A 25678-nucleotide genomic window follows, 5' to 3' on the forward strand; every position below is an offset into this window, starting at 1 on the left:
ACATTCATGATGTTGCGTAAAGGCTGTAAAGCCTCAGACACACCACACGTGCACAGAGCAGCAGCACATGTGAGGACACTGTCTCCGTCTCAGTGGAAGAGAGGTGAATGCGGTCAAACAGGCCGGGTGGGTTTGCTCTAGTATGTCTGCAGGAATGCTCCTCAAAGTAAAAGTACTACAGTAGTTACTGCTAATACCCTCCATGCTGCTGATGCTATGACTTCTCCTGCTTCTTCACAAAGACACAAAATGAATTAAACCTCTTAAATATCCCACAAAGCACTGCAGCAAGCTACTGAAAGCCTGTGGGAAAAAAATGATGCTAATGAGGAAAGAAGCAGCTATTTGGACTAAAAATCCTCTTACCTGTGGCAGAGAAGAGAAGACCAAGGAGACCAAGGAGACCATGAAAGAGAAGAAAAACAGACATCATTAGAAGAAAGCTCTTTCAGAATGATCACACTCGAGGGTTCGTTTTTCAAGCTCAGATTTCACATCCAGTCCGTTCCCATGCACACAAGATACCAAGTTAGCTGGAGAAATAAGGTTACACAGGTAATGGGATCAGGTGTTTCCATGCACAGCAGTAACCCGGGGCCCTGGCAGGTTGCAAATAATGGAAGCATCCTATTTGACAAATTGCAGATATATATGTGAGTCCTGCAGGGCTCTTGGATGTGCATGGATCTTAATTAAGGAATTTGTTTTGATTGGAGAAACATGTCAAAAGCAACACAAGAGGAAATAATCTCAGGTTTCTTTTCATTTCATACAGTTTATACATGTGGTTCTATCAGCCAGCATGCAATAAGATGATCTTTCTTCAGCCTTAAAGCGACTGTGGGTAAATAAACAGGATGTATAAACTGTGAGGCTGTGGCTGCATCATTCCACTCAATGGAAATCTTTGTGCATTGTTTTAGAGACTTTTACCTTTTGGGATCTCCATTGTCATTTAAAGTTTTGCGGATTTCAAACGGCTTACGCAGCAACAACTTGAAATGACTGACACTGCGTTCATATCAAAACACAAGCAAATCAATATTTTGTGTGTCCTTTTGTCCTTTTTAGCCTTTGCTCTTTAGCTGTCACAGTTGTCTTGGAGAAAGAGGCATTTTCCATTTCTTTGCGGCTCCGAAAACCCAACCACAATCATCACATCTTGTCACGAAATGAAACCTCTATGCAGGAAACTATGCAGAAATCCAAACTCTCCAAACGAGAGAATTGAATTCATAACCGCCATTTGAAGCACAAAGACACCTTTTCTGCCAAAGTAACTGCTGACATCAAAGAAAACCTCCAATACCCTGAAGCTCTGAGCTATCTTCACTCCAAACAGCATCGCTCAGATGACAGAATGATATTTTCTTTAATTTTTATTGAGCAACAGACATCGGGCATCCATTTTCTTTTCCTAAATAGATTTATGGTGTTTAGGACTGAAACTCTTCCAATGTAAACTCTGAGTCGGCCTCGCCACAGAACTCTCTCAACCTAAACAGTCCAAAGTGGGACCGGAGGCGAGCTGCTCGTCCCCAGACGGAGTGACAGGGCCTCTGGATGGCATCAGCGCAGAATTAGGCTTAGGAAATCATAAACGGAGCGTGACTTCATGCCTGCACTGTCAGTAAACACTGGTGGTTGAAAAAAGAAAAAAGGGGAGGGGGCCTACATTTTGCCCGGGACGACATGGGAACACTGTAGAAACGCTTGTTTTCCGTCAAGAGTCTTTGGAGATTGCCGGGGTTTACCCAAAAGTGTACATTCGGCAAAGCCAGCATCACCGTCTTTACGTCACGCTGACCGCAATGGAAAGAAGTCTCTGCCGGGATTTCATTTGTTTTATCACATTTTTTATATTTTTCACTATTTTTCCCAGTCAACAATGAACGTCAATGCTCAAGTAAAAACTGTATGATCATCATTTTAGTTGAAATAATCGAAAGGATTTCCATGCCGCTCGCTTTGGGAAGATGGGAGCATGCACTGGATTGTGTCTTCTGCAGCACATCCAATGAGTGCGTGCGTCATTTCCTCTGACTTCCTGCACGCAGCCTGAATCCTGAGCGGGAACGAAGCGATGAAAGCGAGTAAATAGGAAGGCAGCGACAGAATGTGAATGCTGTACATGCAGTGGGTGCACAGGCTGAAAAACAGTGTAATTGATAATGTTACCCAGTGAATCACTGCTAAAAAAAAATCCCTAAATAAAAAAGAAGCCATGCCAGTCCTGCCCACGCTGTCTGACAGGGCAGTACAGAGCAGCCACAGCAGGAACATCTGCATGAAAACACTCATTACGACTTCATCTCCTCACTCTTCCTCCCTCCACGGGTCCCTCCCTGCAGTTTGTCTCTCAGCTGTTTCTCAGCTTTCACTCCACTCTGCCTTCATTCATGTGTATTCTCCCTCTGGCCCTGTTTTCCTTCAGCTTCACTCTTTTTTTTCTTCCTCTCCCCGCTTTTATCTTTTTCTCCAGTGTCTGTGAACCTCTTTGTGGCGATCCTGTTTGTTAGCAGCGCCTCATAAATACTGTCAATTCATCTCACGCTGTGATTTTACTTTAAGAAGAAGACATGCAACAATTAGCCAATTAACGGATCAGTCCATCAAGGAATCAATCTGTTGGTAATGTCTGAATATATACAGGAAAGAGCAAAGATCTATCGAGATTCATCTTGGGGTGGCACCTCTTGGCACATACGGCAAACATCTAATACGAGAAAGCGGATCTGCTCGTTGGGAATCTCTCGCCTTCCTGTCCAGCGTCGCGGGGGAGGGCGACAGGTTTTATTTGGCTCCTAAAAATAAACCACGCATGGCTAAAAATATTCAGTGGAGGACTGCCACGCACATGGACGCTGATGGCTTCAAGAGCTCCGTCAGCTGCTGCTACACGAAGCCCAATAAGAAACACATGATCAGCTACCTTTAAACAGGAGGAGGGGCGGTGGCTGGTTTGTGCGAGTGATTGCCCTGCAGCCTGTGTGCATGCATCTAACGGCGAGGTTTAAGTCATTTCGGTCTAATTTGTTCATGAATTCAGACTTTTGCTGCAAAAAATACCAACCTACATCAGTTCAGTAATCCCTGTTAGCTGAAGACCCTGACCTCTGACCTCCATGGACTGTACTTCCCCACAAGAATCAGAAGTGAAGGTAATGATTTTATGCATGGAGGTAAAAGGTATTTGTGTGCCTGTGCAGCCCATTCTGGTTCCAGGTGGTGTGAGGTAAAATTATTCAGCTAATGTGGAATTATCTCATTGATACCAGGAAATATTTACAGAATTGATCATCTTAACTGAAAATATCCTCGGCAAAATTCCCACAACAGGTGGAACTACGCTGGAAATACAAGTGCAATGTTTCCAATGAATTTCCATTTCGTTTTTCTGCAGCGTCACAACTTCAAAAATCACCTCCAATTCCAAATTCACGACATCTGTTCTGCACAGCCAGTGTTTACTTTTAACATGTGCGTTGCTTCCTGGAGGACGCTGAAGGGTTAACGCAGCCCTCTCCAGCACAGTGTAGAGTGATTACACAACCAGAGCCATTGTTTTGGTGTTTGGGCCCAGCGGCGAGGAGGGCCAGTTTGCCGACATGTCTGAACCAGCTGGAAGGAGGAGCCGGCTCCTCTTTCATCTGCAGGAGCTCAAGTATGTAAACAAGTGGAGCAGCGCTGCAACGGCGTTTAAAGCCGGGACAGGGGCCAAACGGTTTGCAGCGTGAACACGAGACATGGGCTCATTTCTCTGGTGTATCCAGATGGACTTCATGATCAAACAGTGCTGCAGTATTCCCAGAGAAGCTACCTGGAATGACTCGAAAAGTCATGAGCACGAGTTGACACACTGAAATGTCTCGTCGTGTGACCAACAGCCCAAAAGATTCGGCTTAGTATCACAGTCGACTAACAGGACTTCGTCTGAAGAATAAAAGCTGAGTTATTTCTTTGACATTGTTTTGCTTTTTGAGGACGTTTCTGCACTAAAACGTTAAAAAAAAAGTTCCGCTCACTTCTTTTAAGTCTGATTTCTGCCTTTTTGCTCTCACTTCACTGTGTTGTCCAATGAAAACATTTCTTTCTGTTCCTCTCACAGGTTTGCTCACTTTATTGCAAAATTACACGCCTCATTAGAAGAAGGGGCATCAAACTGAAATCAAGATTTAAGCTCCGTTATGTGGATTTATTGTCAGATATCGATCATATTTTTCCCGTTAAGAAAACTGAGATAATCCACATGTTGATGTTGATTTTAAGTGTCACGGTGGATCCTGCAGCAACATGCCAACACCTACAGCTGGGATTATCTACTATAAACCATCACACACACATGAACGCACACACACACACCTCTACGGCTGCATCACTCATACTTGGGTTGTGTGTGTGTGTGTGTGTGTGTGTGTGTGTGTGTGTGTGTGTGTGTGTGTGTGTGTGATGAGAAAGAGGTTTTCATTTCCTGACTAAGCATTTGGATTGAAGCACTCGACGACTTGGCTGCGGTCTAACAGAGCGATGAATGTGAGCAGGGACAGTTGGCGCTTCAGTCGAGGCCAGCTGTCACCGCGCGCTGACAGTGTTTCCACAAAGCAGCTTTTGGTTTGCTCACAACTCTCCACACGTGTGAAACACAGCCTTGCACCTTGTTTTTTAAGCATTTCTCCAAAGTCAGACGGTCAGGAGCTCCTTTTAGCCACAGGAAGTTTGGTGAATAAAGCCCCTGATCTCCCTCTGAAGCTGCCGACCACTGAAATCAGCCAGAAAGACAGGAAGACGCAGATGTTGGCAAATCTGGGGCATCAAAGTTCTCTGGAAATGTAGTTGGCTCGTTAACAAAATGCTGAGGAAGGAGAACCAACACCTTCTGACACTACAGCCAAAGCTGAGGCCATTAATCAATTAATCAGTAGACAGAAAAATAGCAGATTTCAGATCAGCCCTCCTACAGACAGAACCACAAGTGAGCACTGATGGCCTGTTAAGGACTGTTACACCCTGTCTTATTTACTGATTTTTGCAACTTTGTGGTTTTCCAATGAGCTTCGCTTCAGCCAGACTAATATAAAGCGATGACACCGCAGCAGAAAAATGTCAGGACAGATTCGAGCGCCGAATTTTACTGTTGAAGTTAATGAGAAACTGTGAAAACATTTAGTCATCTCTGCGACTGAAAGCGTTTTCAAAGTAAAACAAGAGAAGTGAAAACAGACTGCGTTCAAAGTCAAACTACTGGGCTGAAGTATGAACACTGCAGGCTGTGTGTTGTGAAACTGCGTGATGTCAAAATGCCTTTGTGGAGATTTCACAAGACAGCTTCCTTTGCGTTCAGTGAGATGAAAGCGACGCTGGATCTCCTCGCCATCTTCCTTCACACCTTTCTGCTCAGGGGGACGGTAATTTTTCTTTTTGTTTTCGACTTTCCTGGCGTCCGATCACAGCCAGGGAGCTTTCTGAGACACACTGACGCAAAAGACGCAGAACAAAAACGCTGTTCAGATGGCGAGGCAGGCTTGGCCAACAGGCCTTTTTACTTTAAACCATCTTGCCTTGTGGCACATATACCTATCAATTACACAACTTTGATTTCAAAGATTAAAAATATTCCCAGAAACGGTTGCAGAGACAGCTGGGAAAGATGGAGGTGGGAGGGGGATTTAGGGCGATCTGCTCCGACAGGCTTTTTTAAAAATTTTTTCATACTTTGGCTTCAAGTGTCTCTGAAGAAAAGACAGAAAAGGATGAAAAACAGTGAGACGATGGTAGATGTAGGCCGATGGAAGCAGCCAATTACAGTAGAGCTCATTGTCGGGATAATCTGTGCTGTCTGCCTTGCATCAGATCAAATTTGAGTCGGGGAACATGAAGATCTGGTGTCATTAACATATATTTGTCTGAGCTGTGTTGAAAACCTAATTAGACCACTGTGGTGAGAAAGCCAAGAAGGCATGGGAGATGATGAGTGTGAAATAATGAGCTGATGAGTATGGGTTAGTTTGACTTGTTTGCACTGTGTTCCTTGCATCATGTAGTGTGTTGAAAATGTAAGACATTTAATTTCTCATCTGGAAAGACTTAAGCTCGAAATGCACCTAATTACACACAATCTGGGTCAATACAGCAATGAGGCAACGCTGGGTCACCTTTATCCAGTAGCCGGGGGTAGAAAACCACTGGGTTAGCAACAAATCCAGAACAATTGGCTGTTTTTATCCAGTGTTGGTGTTATTATGTCAATTTGTTAAGTTTCTGCTGTTGAAACTGACTCATACAAGAGACACAAAGGCAAAAAGAAACCATGACAAACACAATGTGATTATCCTTGTATTGCTTAACTTGTTTTTCTCCACTCTTAAAGATGCAGCAACCCAAGTTCCCGCTGCACCACACAAACCTGAAAATGGCTCATAAATGTCAAAAGGTGAGCCACATTTAATTCTGTTCATCTCCACCGGACTTCAATCTATAATTGAAAATAAACTGTGACTGAAGAAACTGTATTTTGTCTAACAGCAAGTCAAGACTGCTACGCTGCAAAACCTGTAAATACCAAAATGTAAAAACATTCATGCAGACAGAAGCAACAAATGTCTCATCAGTTGACTTTAGTTTATCTCCGTCTTAATAGATCTCATCTATAATAGATGATCCGCTGTGACTGGAGATCCCACATTGTGTTGAACAGCAGATCAAGTTCCTCCCTCACCAAAACTGTCTTTTTGCAGTTTGGCAGCTTCCCCATCCTTAATGACCCACACATACTTGCCTCGCTGCCTATGTAAACTCTCATTCACAAGGAGAGGGGCGGGGCTGAGAGGCTGCCAGTAATTTTCCACCATAAAGATCTAACCAAACTTACTTCCCTGTCATTAAAACAACAGCGCTGCTGCAGCTCCAGACGTGCAGTGAGTGCGAGGGGAGTCCCAAACCTCAGCAGCAGCACCGGCACACTCCCAACGTTCATATCACACATTTATTGCTCCCATTTGTTCAAAACTTGCTCCTGATTGGCTGATTAATGCCCATTATTTGTGAGTAAAAGGCACGTACTCAGGATTTGTTGTCTGCAGGACTGAGAAAGTGGTGGACGGACCATGAGTGTTGAGGTTATGAGGTTTAAGTATTAAACACTGCAGATCAGCAGCACTTGTTTCTGCACATGGCGTGGTGGGATTTACGGCTGTGAAGCCACTCGAGATCATCTGAGAGCGAAGGAACCTCAAACGCAGAATGGAAAAACAGGTGGCGACCTCTGACAGCTGCTGATTTCCTCCTCGCCGCGAGAAAGATTCGAGGCAGAGAGGAGTTTCAACGTGCTCTTAAAATGCTGCGAACCATGGGAGAGTTAGTCGATGGGGGAAGAAAAAGAGCCGCACTCACTGAATATGAGGTGTTTAGAGCTGCAACAATTAAAAAGTAAAAAAAAAAAACAACAACGTATTTTAATCATAATCAATGAATCAATGCACCCCTCTGAGACTACATCTAAGGCAGTGATTTGTAGTCTAGTTTCATCCCGTCAGATGTAAGACCCCTTAATTTAAATGCAAAACATCCTCAGAGGTCATCTGACATCAACAACCACCATGTGCATTGGCTGGAAAGTTTTCCCCACAGCAATGACAAAAACATAAAAATGTTTAAAAAGGCAAAAGAAACTAATCAAGATTGATAAAAAGCTCCCCCGTTACCGCAAAAACTGCCATTCCGTGAATTATCGTCATCGCTGGAGGACGCTTCTGACCAATCAGAGGGCTTGGCAGGAGCATCTCGTTATATAAGGGACATCCATCAGCGGCTCGCAGATTATGTACTGAAAGGAGACGCTAACTTTGACCGACAGATTTGGGTCGATAAAAGGGAAGTGAAGTCAGGAAGCAGCTTGTTCCTCTGAGGAAAATGAGATCATGACAGCTTAGTAACTGTATCCTGACTCTGGAAATGTTTGCACTGCAACACTCTTTAAAAAAAGGGGTTCTTAGCTTTGAACGAGGGGGGCAATAATGAATCCTCCTCTCCTCATAACTTTTTATTTTTTAGAGATACCTTTGGTGATGAAACTCAAAAATACAGATCTTCTAGTTCAATGAACAATCTCACTGCAAAAGCCCATCAGTAGCTGCTCTGGAGTAGTGTTGCTTTCGTCAACGAAAATTATGACTAAATATCATCGTCAACGAACCTTTATCACGTGACGAAATGAGATGAGACACAACGTAAATGCTTGTCATGTGATGATATGACTGTCATGAAATGATGGAGCTCTGATCCATCTTAGCTTTAAAGCTACTATTTTGAAAATTGATTGTTTTAGCCACCAACTAAATAATACTCTAATAATCTTACATCATTTCCAGCGCATGTAGATTCCCGTGCAGTGTCTGTGGATACAATAACTAATCCAGCAGGGTCTCTTACTTCCATGACTCACAGACAAGTGTTTGAAAATATTCATGGGAGTTTATTTGTATGTAAGTTCATTTATTTGTTTTGCAAGACTAACACTCCTTGAGTCATGTTTCCCTAATTTCCGCAACAGAGGTGATGATTGCAAAGTCACCATGACGGCTGCATTTATGAGAATAAGGTAAAAAAAAAAAAAAAAGCTGGACTTTCCCTTTGAAATAACTCCTCGGAATAAACCCGATGCCGTCCACATGAGCTAGAGCGCTGAACATATAGAGCCGTCATGATGCAGAAAGGAGAGTGGTTTCGTTGGAGTCTTTAAAAAAACAACAGCTAACAAGCGGCGACAGCTTGTAACTCAGAAAATATTCCTTTTCCCCAGACGTCACAACATGTCGCTCTGAGTAATTGCCGCAAAGTGAACTTATGATGTGACTGATGCGTCTCATCTTGTGGTTAAATTAGTCACCGCTTTAGTCACCAGATGACGGCATAAACAGTTGCCTTGCCATCGAAATGTGTGGCATTCGCTGTCTAGATGTAGCGCATCTGCTTATTTTCCCAGAACGGTCATATGTAGCTCATAAAAATGCGATCACTTCGGCTAATATAGGTGGAGTTGTTCACCTCTGAGGTTGAGGTCTGTATCTTTTCGTGTGATTTTACAGCTCCCACACAGCAGAAGCAACTAAGGCAGAAAATGTCAAAGTTCTCAGCTCTGCAGTGATGAAGACTGATGCTTTCAGGGGACAGCGAAACGCGAGAAAGCATTTCAATCACAGTGTCAGAGTGTCAGATCCACATGTGGAAAGCGCACTGCTACATGCATCAGGGAGGGGCACTCGTGTGCAACAGCTGAGCTCTGCTGGTTTTCCCTCCCAAAAAAATCACCACAACCAGAGGCTCATTTCATTAATTAGCTGCTGCTCTCCGGCTGAAGCTGCGGCGAAGATTGAAATCAGCTGATGTCGTGTGTGACTGCAGAGAGGTCCTGCAGGCTCTTGCCTTTTTCGAGGGCAAGCAGATCCGAAACGTTCAGTTTTGCTTTTTCACATTGGGTTTCTTTATAGTGTTCTGGCAACTTTTACGTTCTATTTTGATCAAATTTGGATAAGGATATATGTCTCGCTCCTCTCAGAGAAGAGAAACAGTCGCATAAAACCGCAGGCTGAGAGCACACTACGTCCTGTCCTTTTTAAAAATAACAATGCCTGTCTTTTTGGCTAATGCTAGCCCTGTTTAGCCCCGTTTGCGTTGGCTGTGGCTGGATCAGAGGTTAGCAGACACCTTTCTCTCCACCACGACTTCGCCCCAGGCCCTTCCTCCCGCCCTGACTTCCTCTGACAAACATTACTTCCTGTAAGACACAGAGGAGAGATTAGTCAACGTGTTTTACAGGTTTCCCCCGATTAACTGAGAAGCACGTGGAGCTCTGCATCGAGTTCCAGGCAAAGCTGCACGTCAGGCCAAAGCTGAATCTATGTGCTGCTTTTCATTAAACTCTGGTCTGTTCTTTAAAATCTCTACTGTAACTCTGACTCTTTCCCCTCTATTTTATTTTCATGACTTTCTCTCAGTTTATCTTGGTGAATTTGCCATTTTATTCATTTGAGGCCACATATTTTGACACTGAATGTGTTCTGTGCAGCAGACTGTTAACTGCCAAATGTGCTACAAAGATAAAGTTTTGCTGTTTAACTGAGAGGACAGAAAGCCTGTGCTGCGTTTCAGTGTGTAAAGGCTATTGCTGAAAGACGCTCTGTGGTTTGGGGTTGTTACTTTCACTGAAAACTGGAAACTCTCTGTGTAACACGGGTACAGACTTATCTTCACTGGTTGATTGTGCCGTGACCTCTGTTCAGAGTGTTCAAGCTCTCCAAAGCCTAGCATTATTTTCACTTTAACTGAATTTTGAAGCAGGTTAAGAGAGCTGCAGCACCTCAGAACGTCTGACTTAAGCATAAATCTGGTGTTCCATAACAAACAATGAACCATAAAGTGCAGAGTGTCAGCTTGTTTTCATTTCAGCATGTTTCCTTTCGTTGAAAGGCTCCTCCCGTCTGACTGAAGGTGTGTTGATCACTGACTGGCAGCTGCTGTGTTGTGACACCGCATGCTTGCCTTGTACCCGTCACGTTAACAAAAGTCAGCTTCCTTTCAGCGACAACACGTTTTTCATCACTCTGTGTCTGTTGTTCGGATGTTTGTGCGAGCTCTGTGAGGACAGCTGAGCGAGACAGCGATGCAAATCACCAATTTGCATCGCGGTGATAAAAATCTCCACGAGGCTCGGGAGAAGCATCGCACCTTGAGCGGACAACAGAAACAAAAACATGATGACAAACTCAAACATAACCATTTTACTGCTCCCACTTCCCTGCAGCTATTCATCGCTAAAAAGTGGACCTGACAGGTGTTGGACATGAAAACGCACGCTGTGTTTGGAGCTAGAATTGTGGGTAAAAAACTGAGTCAGGGTTTAGTCACTGACGGGAAGCGGACAGATGAAAGAGAAGGGGCTTGTTTCATGTGTTTGCCAGCTTTATGATTGTTGTCTACATGGGCAATAGAGCTCGGCACAGAAACAACATCGTGGCACGAAAACAAAGTACACCTACCACTAACAGATGATATCACTGATAGGAGAGTCAGCCATGTGTGATTGATTAGTCATGCCTGGCATGCTGCCACAGTGACCTGGACTGTGTGGGACATGAAGGAATACAGAGATGCTTCTTAAAACTCTGTGGTCTGAGGAAATATACAGTTGTGGTCACTGTATATGTTTGCAAAGGGACTCCATTACCCAGAATTCCAGGGAGCTGTGGTCATGATTGGGTTGTGCCTGCTATTAATAACTACTAGCTACTTTCAAACTGGTGATTTACTAAATCAGGCTGCTATTAAAACTTGAGAAACATCTCAGCTCATGAAGATTTTTGGAATGTGTAAACTGGTTGCTAGGAAACATCTGCAGTGCTGTCCAATCAAGAGCAACCAGCTATGTAAACAGGAAGTCACTGCAGCATTAGAATCCAGCGTAACGATAACAAATGTGAGTATTTGTTTTATTCAGGCTTGCATGCATGGAGAAATATGTGTCACAGTTGGTAGAACTCATACAGTTTATTATATGTGACTGTGCCAAGATGACTCATGTTATTTATTTGTTTAGCCAAATGTTAGCAGCATAATGTCTCAGGATTTGCTGCGCTGTGTTATTTTTGTGAAATATAATGTAAAATCTCAAGTTTCAGGTCAGCTATGTTGACCTCTTTTACTCTAGACAGGTCAGACATTAGCATGCTAATGTTAGCATTGTCATTTCATTTAGCTGCTCAACAGTTACACCTGTCCATTCAAGGGTGTAAATACTTAATAACAACTAATGTCTCTGTAAGAACTAGTCTGTGAGGTGCGACCTGTTTTAATCTAAATCCTTTTAGTGAACGCTTATGTTCAAACTAGGCTAAGTTGCTGCAACCTGCTCGTGTAGAAGAAGAGTAACTTTGTCAGTTACAGTGGATTCAAAGAAAACAAAGAGAAGCAAAATAAAAGCAAAATATGAGGCAGTGAATCTAAAAGCAGGGCTCGGTACAAATCAGCGCCTGCATGTTTCTGCACACGCACACACACACACACACACACACACACACACACACACACACAGACACACACACACACTCTGGTCTTCCCCAGATGCCTGGGCAGGTCTCTACACGACCGCCTGTCTGCTGTGTTTTGACTGCGATCCTCCATGCAGAGGGTCTGCAGGTCCGATGTTATCACACTGGACATGTTGGAGACATCCCAGGACTTCTTCCAGGACCTTTCCAGGACATATTCAAGAACTTACACCACAACAACAAGACCTTTCTCTTCACTACAGCCCTCCAAGACATTAAATCATTGATAACAACCACTGTTCTGGCCTGATTGGCTCATTTGTCCCATCCTGGACTCTTCCCTCATCCTCCCTCCCTTCTCCTCTGCTCTGTTCTCTCCTTGTATTTTCTTCTCTGTTCTGATCTTGTCACCTTTATTCTGTGTTGACAGAACCGGTTTGTTGCCGTGTTCTAAAGGTCTCTCTGTTGGACTTTGGCTCTCCTGCCAATGCAAATATTGATGTTCATACAGTACTCCACAGACGCAAACCAGTTCTCTCTTGTTCTATCTCGTCTCTCGACGACAAAAAATGAACTCTGAATACAAATTTTGGCTGAAATCTAATAGTGGCAGCCATATCAAGCCTCTTACGCAATTGGAGGGATGCTGATGGTTCAGAAAACTTTATAACGGGCCAACATGGGGTCCAACAAAACTACAACAATAACTTTCATCACTGATCCATCTTGAATCATTTTTTCAAATAATCAAATCATCGTAATCCTAAACAACGTCTGAGAATATTAGCTCAGTTTTAATTATCTTTGATTGACCAATTAATTAATTGAGGGATCATTTCAGCATTACAATGAATGTCCTGAGTGTCAGAGTATTTCTTTCCAAACAATCAATTATTGATGGAAATGTAATTGTTTTCATGAGCAAATGAAAATAACTGTTTATTTTAAGAAGCCGAGAACCCAGAATAGTGGAACAACACAGGATGGGCCGTCTTTCCAGCAATGGCGGTCATCCAAAATCATGTTTTTTAAAGACTTTCCCAAATCTACTCATATCTGCCAGCAGGGAAATTACGTCTGACCTCTGACCTCCCTGCAATGCATCTCTAAAAGTCCCTAATATTCCAGGAGTCCCGTAACCAGCGTGAATCCTGTGATTTGAGATACAAAAAAACCTTCCCAGCCTCGATTTAGCTCGACAGCAGCACTTCAGTTTGCCTTGCTGCCTCAGGACGCGGGCAGGTCCCACCAAACGCAGTTAAACCAGGCATCTGTTTCCTGACGGCGGTTACCCGGCTTGGGAGTTCTGCCAAACAGTGAATCTGCAGCAAGCCTTACTTGTGTTATGGGCCCTTTTTTTTAGCTTTACTTGTCATTGTACATTGCCATTGTGTAACAACCACAACAGTGAACGACAACACCGGCTTGGATCTGTCAACACCTCGCATCAGCCTGTCAGTCAAGCAGCATGAAAAAAAGAGAAGAGGGAAGAAGTGGAGAGACAGGGAACATTCAAAAGCCGACACTCCCATGATTCCTATTCGTCAGTCTTAAAGAGTGTTTTACTTGCAGTTTGGCTGGATAAACATAAACTTTTCGTGCTTCTGGCAAATGCTACATATGCTAATTTGGACGTGGGAATTTGTCAGATGGTTCAAATTTAAATCAGTAGATTAACACAGACGCACATGCAGAGTTCCACATGAGTTGGCTCCTTTCACCTTCGCTGCTGAAAGTTTTTCGAGGTGTTTTAAAGAGACGGGCCAATGAGCATGATTTGTGATGTCACAATTAGTTTGGAAGCCAGTCAACAGTCCCCCTTAAAGCACAGCCATTTCTTGACCTTTGCACCCACCTCCGTTCTTGAACGTTAGACAGGTCAGAGGTCAGGCTGGAGGGTCACATGGTTCAGATAGAGGAAGCTCCACAGCCTCTAGCAGCTTCAATCTGCTGGGAATACAGACTGAGGCCTGAAACTGAAAACACTGGAAACACATCTGGAAAACGCATGGAGGAGGAGGGGGAAGGGAGTGTGTGCTGAAGAGGGAGAGAGCAAGAAAATACTGAATGTGTAACAAAGAAAAAAGTATGTGTATACATGCATGTATGTGAGTGTGTGTGTGTGCTTCCTGAGGCCCAGCAGAGGAGGGAAGTTCAGCCGAGCTATTATAAGACCACAAATTACGGCTCTCCACAGCCAGAAATCTCCTCTGCTGGGGCCTCATCAACAGTACAATGAAGACTTCACTGCAAAAAAACCAAACGCATCCACTCTGGAAAAATGTTGAAACCTCAATTCATTGCTCCGGATTTCAGGAAACACAGAGGATGTTCATCAGAAACAACTATTTTGCGGGCAAGTATTTAAATGATGAGCAAAAAAAAAAAAACACGGACGCCAAACAGACCTCTTTGTCTCAAGTGTCGCCTCTTCGCATAAAGCACTGCAGGCATTTTCTCGTGAAACACATCATCCTTGACTTTCACACCTGTCATTACCACCGCCTCTCAGGTGCGCTAAAGCTTTCTTCATCCATTGTCGGCAGAGTAAACATCTCCTCCCATACAAACGATACAGCGAGAAACACTGAAAAACCTGAGAAAAGAAAGCAGCATTGTCTTCAGCGACGAGCAACAGCTCCACTTCTGCATTGTGCGCTTCTATTTTCAAACTAGTTTCTCAAATTTTCAAGCAGAAATGTCCACTTAGGTTGGGCGGTAGACATCCTCGTGATCATCAGACTCTCTGCTTTCATATGATGCCGGGCTTTTGTGGTTTGCGTGAAGTGGTGAAATCAGCAGATGCTGTACCTTTGACATGCACTATTTTCATGTTACATGCGCATAGAATTTCTTGGGTATGAATTATGTTTCGTTTGGGTGGCAATGCGTGGTAGAGGCTTTTAGCTGAGTTTCTCCCTGTCATTCTGGTATGCTACAATTTAGGATTGGTGTCATCATGATGCTCTCTCTCTGGACATTTTGTGCTTGTTTTGCCCCTCTGAATCAGTGACAGTAGTACTGTATATTAAGCTGATATCATTTCTAATATCTGCAAGTTAAAAATAAATTATTTAGTCCAAGGCAAAGAAGAGGAAACACTGAAAGAAGAGACAGACACAGACAGAGACACTGAGCATGCAGACAGAGCTGCATCTGAAGACGAGGGAGGTCTGGTTCAGAGAAATGCTCGCAGTTTTGAACAATGGTGGTGTTGTGAGCGTGGGCCATGGGATCAAACCCCCGGGCGTTTCCCATCATCCCGTCCGCTCCGTCCCGCAGCTCGGCCCAGGGAGAGACGGGACGACGGGACAGACACAGAGCCTTCCTTTCTCAGCCACGTCGTGCCACGGCGACGCGCCGGCCTGGCCTTCCCATGAGCCTTTACAGTCCCGGGTCGTCTTTGTTCAGTGAGAGGCATGTTGGGAAATTCACCATCAGACAGACTCTGACTGGAGCGTTTGGTAACACCGCAGTCACAATGAGGGATTCACCAAGGCCACAGACAGTCAGTCTGCTTTTGAAATGTCTTCATGTCTGTCTGCGGGCAAACACACTCCCTCCTCACACACTGATGCATCCACCTTGTCGCTTTCAGCTGACAATAAAGCTGCAGTCACATTCTCACCTCAGCTGAACCACGATGTGCAGCAGATTTCAGCCCAGCTTTTCAGCCCAGCTTTTCAGCCCAGCTTTTCAGCCCAGCTTTTCAGCTGCGTTGACCTCATCCGCGCTTGTAGTTAATGCTTTTCGTTCACCCTTTTTGGTTGTGTTTTCCAAACACAGATTGCCTTTTCTCACGTGGAATGGGAGGATTTGTGATTCCTGCATCAATGCTTTGTGATGAGTTTGGCTCTTTCTGCCTAATAATACTTAACCAAATGCTTTGATCTGTGGATTAATGAACCGTTTCTGTGCTCAAAACATTTTATCTCTAAATCACAGCTGTAAATATGTTTTAGTGCTGCAACCAAGTCTGGGATACTGTTTCCCAGTGCATTTAACATTTGGCAGGTATCCACCCATCCATTAGAGGTCCTATTTAACTCAAAACCTCTAAAACTTGTTGTCTGGTGATATATATATTTTAGATTTTCAAGTCTCAATCACGGCAGATAAAAAGGTTGGCCTGTGTTTATATGGAGGAAGCATGTCTTTGTTGGTGAGCACCAGGCTTTCTCAGCCTCGGAGGTCTTGCGGTTCATCCAAATTCCTCATGAAGAATAATCTAATTGAGAAACTCCTGCTGCCATCAGCGTCTGGACGGCACAGAGGCCACACACAGCAGCACAGTGCAGCCTGTGGACAGCTTCACCCGACAGCAAACAAGCCATACGTTCATGTCTGCGCTTTGGGAAAGGACAAAAAACACACAGCTTTCATTCTCAGTCACTATCCCCATACGTACAGGTTTGACGCCATTGTTACATTTTAAGACGTTAAGGCTATGAATCAACATCTGTGTGACGATCTTAAACTTCGAGTTTGTCCACTTCTGCTTGGTAAATATGCCTATTTTCTCAGATGTCAAGGTCAGAAAAGCTCAGTCCCGGTTCAAGGGCTAAGAATATCAAAGCCACTTCCTGCCTTGTTGCTGTCTGAGCCTGTCGTCCCAACATGATTTCACATAATATGGTTCACTTCCTTTCAATCAGTCAAAGTGGAGACAAAGTGTCAACATTCCAGAGACAGCGATCATTTCGGGTCAAATACATTTTTGGGCTTGTGTAACAGGTTTGTATGGATACTTAGGAGAAGTGTTTTTGTGATCGATCAATCACTGGTGTCTAAACGGAGATCCAGGGACGTTTAAGGGGCCCTTGAGGTCAGAAAACAGGTACTGGAATCCAAATTGAAGCCTTTTGAGCCTTTTTTCACTCTACGCCAGATATTGGATCTTGGTATTGATGAATCCCTGACATTAGGGCATCGAAACCAGTCTAGGGTTCCACTCTTCTGATCCCAGTTCCTGCTTCTGCTTCTCTGTAACTGGGTTTGGGAAACAGCCACTTTAACATCAAAATCTTGACTTTGAGCAGTTGTGTTGTATCAGTACTAGCTTTTAAAATCACCTTGTAAAACTTAATTTTATAGACTTGCTGTTACATGATGTCTTGTATTTTACTGTTTTCACAGTTATTTTTACCCTCTGTCGTTGTTTTTTCCTTTTATCTTGTGGTGCCCTCTCCACTTTCAATCATCCCCCAACTTCGCCTGCTTTTATTTGACTGGTTAAGTGCTTCATAAATGGACGTTTCATTTTTCAGAAGATGCTTGTAAAATTGGGTTGATGATCACATTTAGAGAGAAGCAAAGAGACACAAAGAGAGAAATAATGGTGAGAGACTATTACAAGGCTGACATCAGACTTACATTCACACCTGTGAGTAATTCAGCTTGCCTTGTCTCGCCCAAATGTCCTATTTCAGCAGAAAGTATCACATAATGACAGTAAATGCCCTTACAATCATCGCATGTGATCTCAGCATAAAAAATAATGAAGAATGCTAAAAAGGTACCAGGAAATGAAGGGACAACTGGTTTCAGTAAAGCAGGCAGATCCTAGATTGCTCTCTGGATTCATCTGAAGGTGGACAAACTAATACATAATTACATAATGAAAAAGTAAAACCTCAAAAGCAACAGTAATGAGGACGTTTTTATCCCGAAAAAAGCCTCAAATGTGGATAATCACATTCACCACAATGCACTTCAAATGACGTCTGATGCATGCACTAAAGCAAACCTTTGAAGCAGGAAAGAAGAAGTAAAATTGGGGTGGGAGGGGGGCTTTCGGCGTGTGTGCTGGAGAGTTTCATGAATGCATAAAGCTCCGAGTGTCCTGGTGCAGGCCTGCCGTGCGAACAGGCCTCCCTGCTGTAACAACAAACTGGACTCCTGCAGCGTTTGTTTGAGGTGGAGGGGGCTGGAGGTGGGGGCAGAGGGGCTGGAGGAGCTGTGAAGTTTAGACGTAGGAGCTGCTGAGGAAAAGGCTGAACAGTCGAAGGAAAAGGGGCCCCGGGGTGCTGCTGGGGCCGCCACAGGAAATGGGTGGGGCTCGGTGGGAGGGAGAATGATGGATCAGCAGCCAAAAAATGGGTGGTGGTGGTGGTGGGGGGAGAAGTGGAAGCTATTATGAAAACTTCTCTAAACACTTCATGAAGTAAATTAGTCCTTCCGACATGTAGCTTACAAGCTATAAGAACAAGAACCTCAGTCAGATGAAGACTAATTTGTGTTTTTCTGGGGTGTTTGTTTCACAAGGTTCATCAGATTCAACATGGCTGCACTCTATTTTATCTCTGCCTCACAGGCTGCAGATCTCTGATTCGCATCTCCAAGTTCGAAGCGATTCAGATGTGTTGACGACTGTTTCCCCGGTTTGAAAAACAACCCACTTATCTGAGCTTCTTATGGGCAAGATTAAGAAAGAGGATGTCTCAGAAAATGGCGACAAGCCATGAGGTCAGTGCAGCTGTGCAGGTTGATTTAGGGACGTTAAAAATCTTACATCAGGAAAAGTCTGAAAAAGACAAAATGAATATGTAACTAAGGTGCCTTTTTTGCCTTTGTTTATTTAATTGATGTTGTATTTCACTCCTCACAGTGCCAAGGCTGCAGCTAAAGCATATTTCACTATCAATTAAAGAAGACAACTTCAACATAGAAAGGCAGCTAAGGGTGGCTTTTGAGAAGCCAGAACCACAGAGTGTTTGCTTTATTCAAGACCTGTAATGACTATTTACGATCATAAATGTTGCAGATTCATCTTCTGATAAGCTCATTAACCGGCTCTGCTGTGTTACATGTGCTGTTTGTAGTCCATGCCGTGTCAACACGCTCCTGAGCTGCTGAATCTCGATCAAAAAAACTCTCTCTCGCCTCTGATCTCCTTTCAAAATGAAAGCGCTGAGTGAAGCTGCGAGAACACACAACCCCGGCCCACGGTGACAGCGTAGCTTGAAAGTAACCAGACTCCCGACGCTGCCTCCAAATGCATTTGTTCAGCCGACACTAAGTGACCAGGACTGCCAAATAACTGATGCCTCCAAAGCAACAGGCTCCGCTGTCTGTTTCCTTTGGCAACAGGCCGAGGCTGTTGGACAAAGAAGACTGAAACTCTCCTTTGTTTTGATGAGCACAGTTTCTACAGATACACACATATTAAAGAGGCAATAAGTTAGTTATTTACTGCCTCAGAGCACAAATAGACCATAACATGTCTGCAGGGGGTTGATACAAACGGCTGACAGTCAGTGCCAATGACTTGCTGATTACTCGCCAGCAGCTGAGATTTCTGGCTCGCTTTGCAGCTTAAACTCTGTTTCGGAACAAAAACTCTCATTCATTCCAGCAAGGAAGGCCTATTTCTCAAACCAATAAAGTGATCACTGGAGCAGTTTTATTACTCCAGTATTTAAGACACACAACCAGACGTTTCTGTTGGATCTGCTCTGATTAGCTTATTTACTGCTTTGTGCTGGGAGAATTTATTGTGTGTGCCAATTACAGCTGAGGACAACTTTGTTATAATGATGCTCAAAGATGCTCAAACCTGTATTTACTTTACAAAGCCATTTCCCAAAAATACTGCATTGTGTATTGTGTTTGGTGCGACCCTTCCTGTCTAACTTCTGGTTTCTGGACTGCAGTCGAGGCATCAGCCACAAACAGCCAACAAAACTGAGAGCGGTATCTCGCAGCCGAATACGTGCAGGGTGTTTGGCACTGTTGTGTTTGTCTCCATGATTCTGTCTTGTTTAGGGCACTCAATGGGACTAAACCTGGTTATAAAAAGGCTTAGAATAAACTGTTTTCATTCTCCTGCAGTGTGTTTGATTGGTCGAGTGTATTTTAATGGAGTTTCCTCAAACTGGTTTTCCCACAGGAAAGTAGCAGAGCTCAGCATCCATAAAGAAAAATCTAAAAGATGGGTAATCTACAGAACTGCATGTGATTCGACGCAAGCTTATTTACAAAAAAAATGATGAACCGACACCGAATCATCAGCTGAATCTGCAACTGTGCTGTTCTGGTTCTCTCATGGCATCATTTTCAGAAAAGAAGCTCTAAAATCCCGACTCTGCAATGGCAATTTATTCAATTCGTATCGGCCTCATTCATGCACAAGCACAAGCACCCAAATCACTTTTACAGAAGCCATGAACCACCATGTCACAAGACTGGACCATGAAGAGGGAAAATGTCTCATACAACCCCAGTAAGAGCCAGACCAGCTGTCTCCAGGGCACAAAATACAGTCTGACACGCACTGGCTGGTAGATTTGCTTCAGTCTGTGAGCGGTCAATGATCTAATTTTCATATTTTCAACACTCACCATTGAAGAAGCTCTTGACCTTCAGATACCCGACACTGAGGCGGAGCACGGACAGCTTGTCTAGCCGAGCCCTGACCTCCTCGGTGAAGGGCAGCAGGCTGGTGAGTTTGTCCAGCTCGCTGTTGAGGCGGTCTCTGTGGCGTTTGGAGGGGTTGGACTTGGTGCCATCAGGAGGTGGTGGTTTGGGACTGCAGGGACAGAAAGAGGACAACATTAAAAAACATAAGAACATGTCCTCAAAACACAAGAGTGAGAAGTAAATGGGATGGTGATTCAAATGGACAGCTTCATAAAAAGGAGCTTTAAACGCTGACAGAGACCAATCAGAGAGACACAAGGATGGAAAAGAGGGAAAAATCACCCAAAGTGAGAAAACTTCACGCCAAAGCTCATCCCACTTTGTGAAAAGGTCAGTTTCTCATGAGAGTCAAAGCTTGAGTTTGGGGAAAGGTCATGATGAACACCACAAACAAGCTCGAAGCTAAACATGTTCGGCATACTGACGTGTGTGCGCGTCTGTGGATAAACTGTGATGACACACAGACAAAACACAAGAGGTGTGACAGCGAGGACAGCAACACACAGCAGGAGAGACACAGGGGTACAACATAACAGTAACTAAGCAAAGAAACATACATTCATTTGCATTTCCCTTTGCCAATTTTGATGAAATTTGGTTAAAATCTGTTCTAGATTTGGATGGAAACTTGATTTATGACAGTACGTAGAGCCTGCAGGTGATCAGGGCTTTGTGTTTAAATGCTGGAAACAGATTTTATCTCGCTGCATGTCTAAAACACAGCTGTTTTTCATGATACAAAAGTGAATGTGACAAGTGACTTGAACTCTATAATTATGCAGTTATATGGACTCTTAATCTTCAGTGTCTTCATTAAAATCTCAGTCTTCAGGCCCACACAGGCCGAGCTGCCTTCCCTCCCAGCTGCTGAATGTCTGGGATTAACAGGTTTGCTGAGTGGAAAACAACGGACCGCCTCCGCTCTTCGGAGGCATAGCAACAAGCTACCTGCTCCATCCGCTGCTGCCATGGGAACCAGGTCAGCGTCCTGATGTCACCTGTTCCATGGCTTCTTTATCACCTGTGTGTTCAACTGGCAACCACTAGCATAACCTGTTGAGTGATGATGCTCTGCGTCAGTGGGCTGCACAAATGCATTCTCTGGTTCCACCTCCTAAAATGTGATTTGGTGTTTGTCACATTGTACATAGTGTAATGAATATGGACTGCTGGATGCTGGCTAGAATAGACTGACTGTTATGTTGTTTTAACCTGTGAACCTAAAGAGGAAAACAAAGCCCGATCGCTCATGTTTGGCAGGTCTGTATCTGTAACTGAACTCCGCTGACCGGCGGTAAACCCCGCAGCCTCTCATCTCTAACTCAAACCAGACCTTCGCTGCACAGAGGGGCTTTTCTTTTTCCCAGAGAAGGCGTGAAGCCCCGCAGCACCTCAGATCTGCCCTGGAGATGCCTCTCGTTTACACCAAGATTTGGCTGCTTTTGGGTCACTTGTATTTTAGCAGGTTGATGGAGCTCTGAGGTGAGCACCGGAGCTCTTTTTCCTGATTTGAGACGGGGGGGGGTTTCAGTTTTTACCTGCACACTGCCTGACAAGATCACTTTTCAAAACCTCTCAGGCTTATTTACACCCACGTAGACTTCCTTTTCAGTTAGTTAAGATCGTCAAAAACTGATATCAAAATAGAAAAAAGTTCTGCTCAATGATTCTTATCTACTTAACTGAGATACACAAGCAGTCTTAACTTCTGCTTTCCACTTAAATGTTCAAAGTTTCCAGATGACTGACGGCTGTGTTTTCCCCTGCCCAATAAATCTTTGAACCAACAGCTAACGCACTGAACTCTGCCGTTGTGCAACTCCGCCTCTTGTCAATCACAGCCCAGACAGGCTAAAAGTCAAACCGAAGCAGCAGGTAATGTCTGCAAAGCGACACTGTGAAATGAAATGGAAGCAGATTTTGCAGCATGAGGTAGAAAGGATGTTGGTTCAGATCTTTAGTGGAGGAACTGCCCTTGAGCAATAGCAATTATTTTCGAGAATGCACTCTGAAAGACAACTAAAATGACGAAAAATATCAGCGATAAAACCATGCGACCTGCTGCCAATGAGCACACAGATCTAAAGAACAAAGCTGAAATGATTAGCCTATTAGTTCCACAGCTATTCAAAGACATCACCTTTGGCTCTGGGAAGCAAAACATTAATCAAATGAAATGACGAAGACTTTGAACTTGGAAAGAATTTCGGCAGGTCAGGTTTCGGCGTCTTGCTCAAGAACACTTTAGCAGAGCGTTGGGCTGTGGTGGGAGTGGAACCTGTGACCCTTCAGTCACAGGTCGGTCTCACACAGAGCAGCTGCATGTCTGCTGGTTCTCAAGTTAAATCAGGTTCAGATGTTCCTGCTGATGGCTCCGCTGGGGATTTTGGGTCAAGTGAGGCCAATCGTGAAGCTAACTGTGTGTGCACACATGAATGATTCTCACTGTGTGTGTGCACCTGCATGACTGCATACTTTCTAGGCACTGTGGCCTCGACCCTTTAACCTCCTGATTACTGGTACCTTGAAGTGTCACTTCTGGAGGTCTATTTGCTAATATGTAGCATGCAAATGTTGTATTTTATAGTTCAAATATAGCAACCCAAAGTTTCTCACCATTGATGGCTTTAATTTTGGTGATTTAGTAACTGTAACTTGTTGCTCATGCGTTGTTCAGAACAACACAGCCTCTTAGTAAAGAGCCACAACTACGACTACAAGCACGTAAAGGAAGTGGATTAAAACCACGAAGCCAAAAGCAAAGCAGACTCCTACAACCTGATGACCGCTCATACACAGGTCAGCATTTTGGAGTCAATTAATAAAAAACTGGATGATCTGCATGTTTGTCAAGTTCACTGGCAAGCAAATAGGAGATCTCCAAAGAGAGGTGAGCACAAACAATCACAACACGATCAGTTCAGTTTATACATTAAATATCACTAAATGTGGTTTCTGGAGGGGCAACAATTACAAGAGCAAAGTCACAATGTGACTTAACAACCAGTCAGGTAAAAAGGAAAAATACCAGAAGAAGAACCAGAAGGACAGAGGGTTTCTGATCAGAAAATGTACAATTTCACAGGTTAACTGCTCACAAAAAGGAACAAAATGCTGCTGAAAAATAGCATTAAGGTCCACAGTGACTCATGCCTGAACTGTATTGTGAAATATATTAAGAGCAATAACTATAAATACCAAACAGAAATGTGAAGATGGATCTTTTTTTTACTTGCAAATGTTTGATTTCACAAGAAATCCCTTTCTTGTGATGCCGACCGCCTTTTCCAGCTGTTCAAAGCACAACGTCTCCGAGGGAAAAACTGTGTGCTGACTGCCTCAACTGTAACATAAATGTGTAAAATGTGGACACTGGCCCCGATGAGGCCCCCCTCCCCTCCCTCCCCTCCCTCCCGTAAATAAGACATCTGCTTCCAATAATACTCCAGAACACGACATATCTGAAATCGAGGCGAGATGGCTATCGCTGCATTCCTGACGGCACAACTCCCTGCAAGAACAATGAGCAGCCGGTGTTGTTACTTCAAGCTTTATCTACCAAATCTGTCCTGGAAGGGGCGTGTGTATATGAGTGTGTGTGTGAGAGAGTGGGGGTTTGTTGGACTTGAAGAAACACTCCCCTGTGTTCACACAAAGGCACTTTGTCTCCAACGGGGCAACGACACCTTTGCAGAACAAAAGAAACTAAATACGATGTTGGCATCTGTTCCCTGCTGGAGTTATGATACAGGAAAAAAAAAAAGGAGCACGAGAGGAGCATCAGAGCTCCACCGATATCACACTCAGACAGTCAATACCAGAGCCGATACTTCAGGAGCTGAGAGGTTGGACCGATAACCTCAGTGTGGCTGTGATTTGGCCGTCATGGTGGACATTAAGGACCTCTCAGGGCTGAACCTCAAGCTCTGGGAGCTTCCCAGCTCTCTGCTTTCCAATGTGAAAACATGCAAAGAGAAATTAAAGCCGCGGCAACTGGAAAGAGGAAACGCTGTGCCCGTTCCTGCTCGGCAAGAACAAAAGCTGCAGTGACATCTGAACATGCCGGCGACGGTGAAAACTCCTGCAGGCGTTCTGGCGAGAGGTTTCAGCACATGAAAAGTAAACAAAAGGAACTCAACATATTTGCGGCACAGTGTCTGACAACTGTCAGACGACTCGTGAGCCGCAAATCCACCGACCTGCTAATGTGATCAGCTCTTACTGAAACTGATTCTTGCAAAGGCTGACCCAAACCTGGAAGAGCAGCTGGGAGCAGCATCGTCATCAACACCATCTGACATCAGACCAGTAGTACAACAGAACAAGAATGTAAGAAAAGTGAAATGGCCTTTGATGGGAAAAAGTTTCCCTACACCTGAGATCATATAACCATGGGTGGGGTCTGGTTTCAGTTACTCAAGTCCATGAAATACCTGAAAATCAAGATACATCACATTGATGCTAAAATCATGCAAATCCAGTATTACAATGAAGCAACGGCAACCTAAAGCTCGTGGTATGCGTATTTCCTGTGTATTTCCTGAAATGACTCCACGGTACGTCAACGTATAAGACATATCCTGTTTGAGTCAATTAAAGATAATAAACAACTGAGCAGTAACCCAGCTGCATCACTGTGTTTTGATGCCTTCTGATGTTGTAACGTCTGGGAAGTGAAAGCTAAGCGGCTGATGTCCCTCACATGTCAGTTGGAAGAGAAACAGTGCGTCTACGGTCGCAGCAGCACACCACACGCCCATCAGCGTGACCCCTGGCCAAAACAAGACAACAACATCTGACCGGCAGTCGTCATCTGACCGGTTTTTGGTCCATTCACTCCTCTTTTTGCTGTCAAACAGAAATCATCTGAATTCATCTGCAGGCTGACGCTGACTGAACCACAAGCACATGCATGTTCCATATGTTCCTGTCAGAGTACGGCTGTGGAGAGACGCCAGCTTCTTGTGTTGTTTTATGTTTCTTTCCATGAAGTTCATCAACTCTGCAAGCACTTCAAAACGCCTCCGACACCTTTGACATCCAACCAATCATAACAAAGGACAAGGGCAATATCTACTTCGAGTGCATGACATGAATTTGGCAGATGTTTTTGTCCACAGCAGCTTGCTTCCTTTCTTGCACACATGCGGGTTCAGTCACACAGAAGTGCGTGTCTAAAATGCATCCCTTGTACCAATAAAAATTTTTAACTTGAAATA

General features: G+C 44.1%; 1 protein-coding gene across 1 annotated transcript in view; it reads right to left on the reverse strand.

Moving 5' to 3' along the window:
* The window catches only part of ahr2 (aryl hydrocarbon receptor 2), a 55553-nt gene that overhangs the window by 25796 nt on the left and 4079 nt on the right, over positions 1–25678 (reverse strand). The window contains exon 2 of the mRNA XM_070994242.1: positions 20381–20568. Coding sequence (XP_070850343.1) covers positions 20381–20568 — 188 coding nt within the window. The remainder of the gene's footprint in view (positions 1–20380; positions 20569–25678) is intronic.

Source organism: Chaetodon trifascialis, chromosome 24 (assembly GCF_039877785.1).
Source record: "Chaetodon trifascialis isolate fChaTrf1 chromosome 24, fChaTrf1.hap1, whole genome shotgun sequence".
NCBI lineage: Eukaryota > Metazoa > Chordata > Actinopteri > Chaetodontiformes > Chaetodontidae > Chaetodon > Chaetodon trifascialis.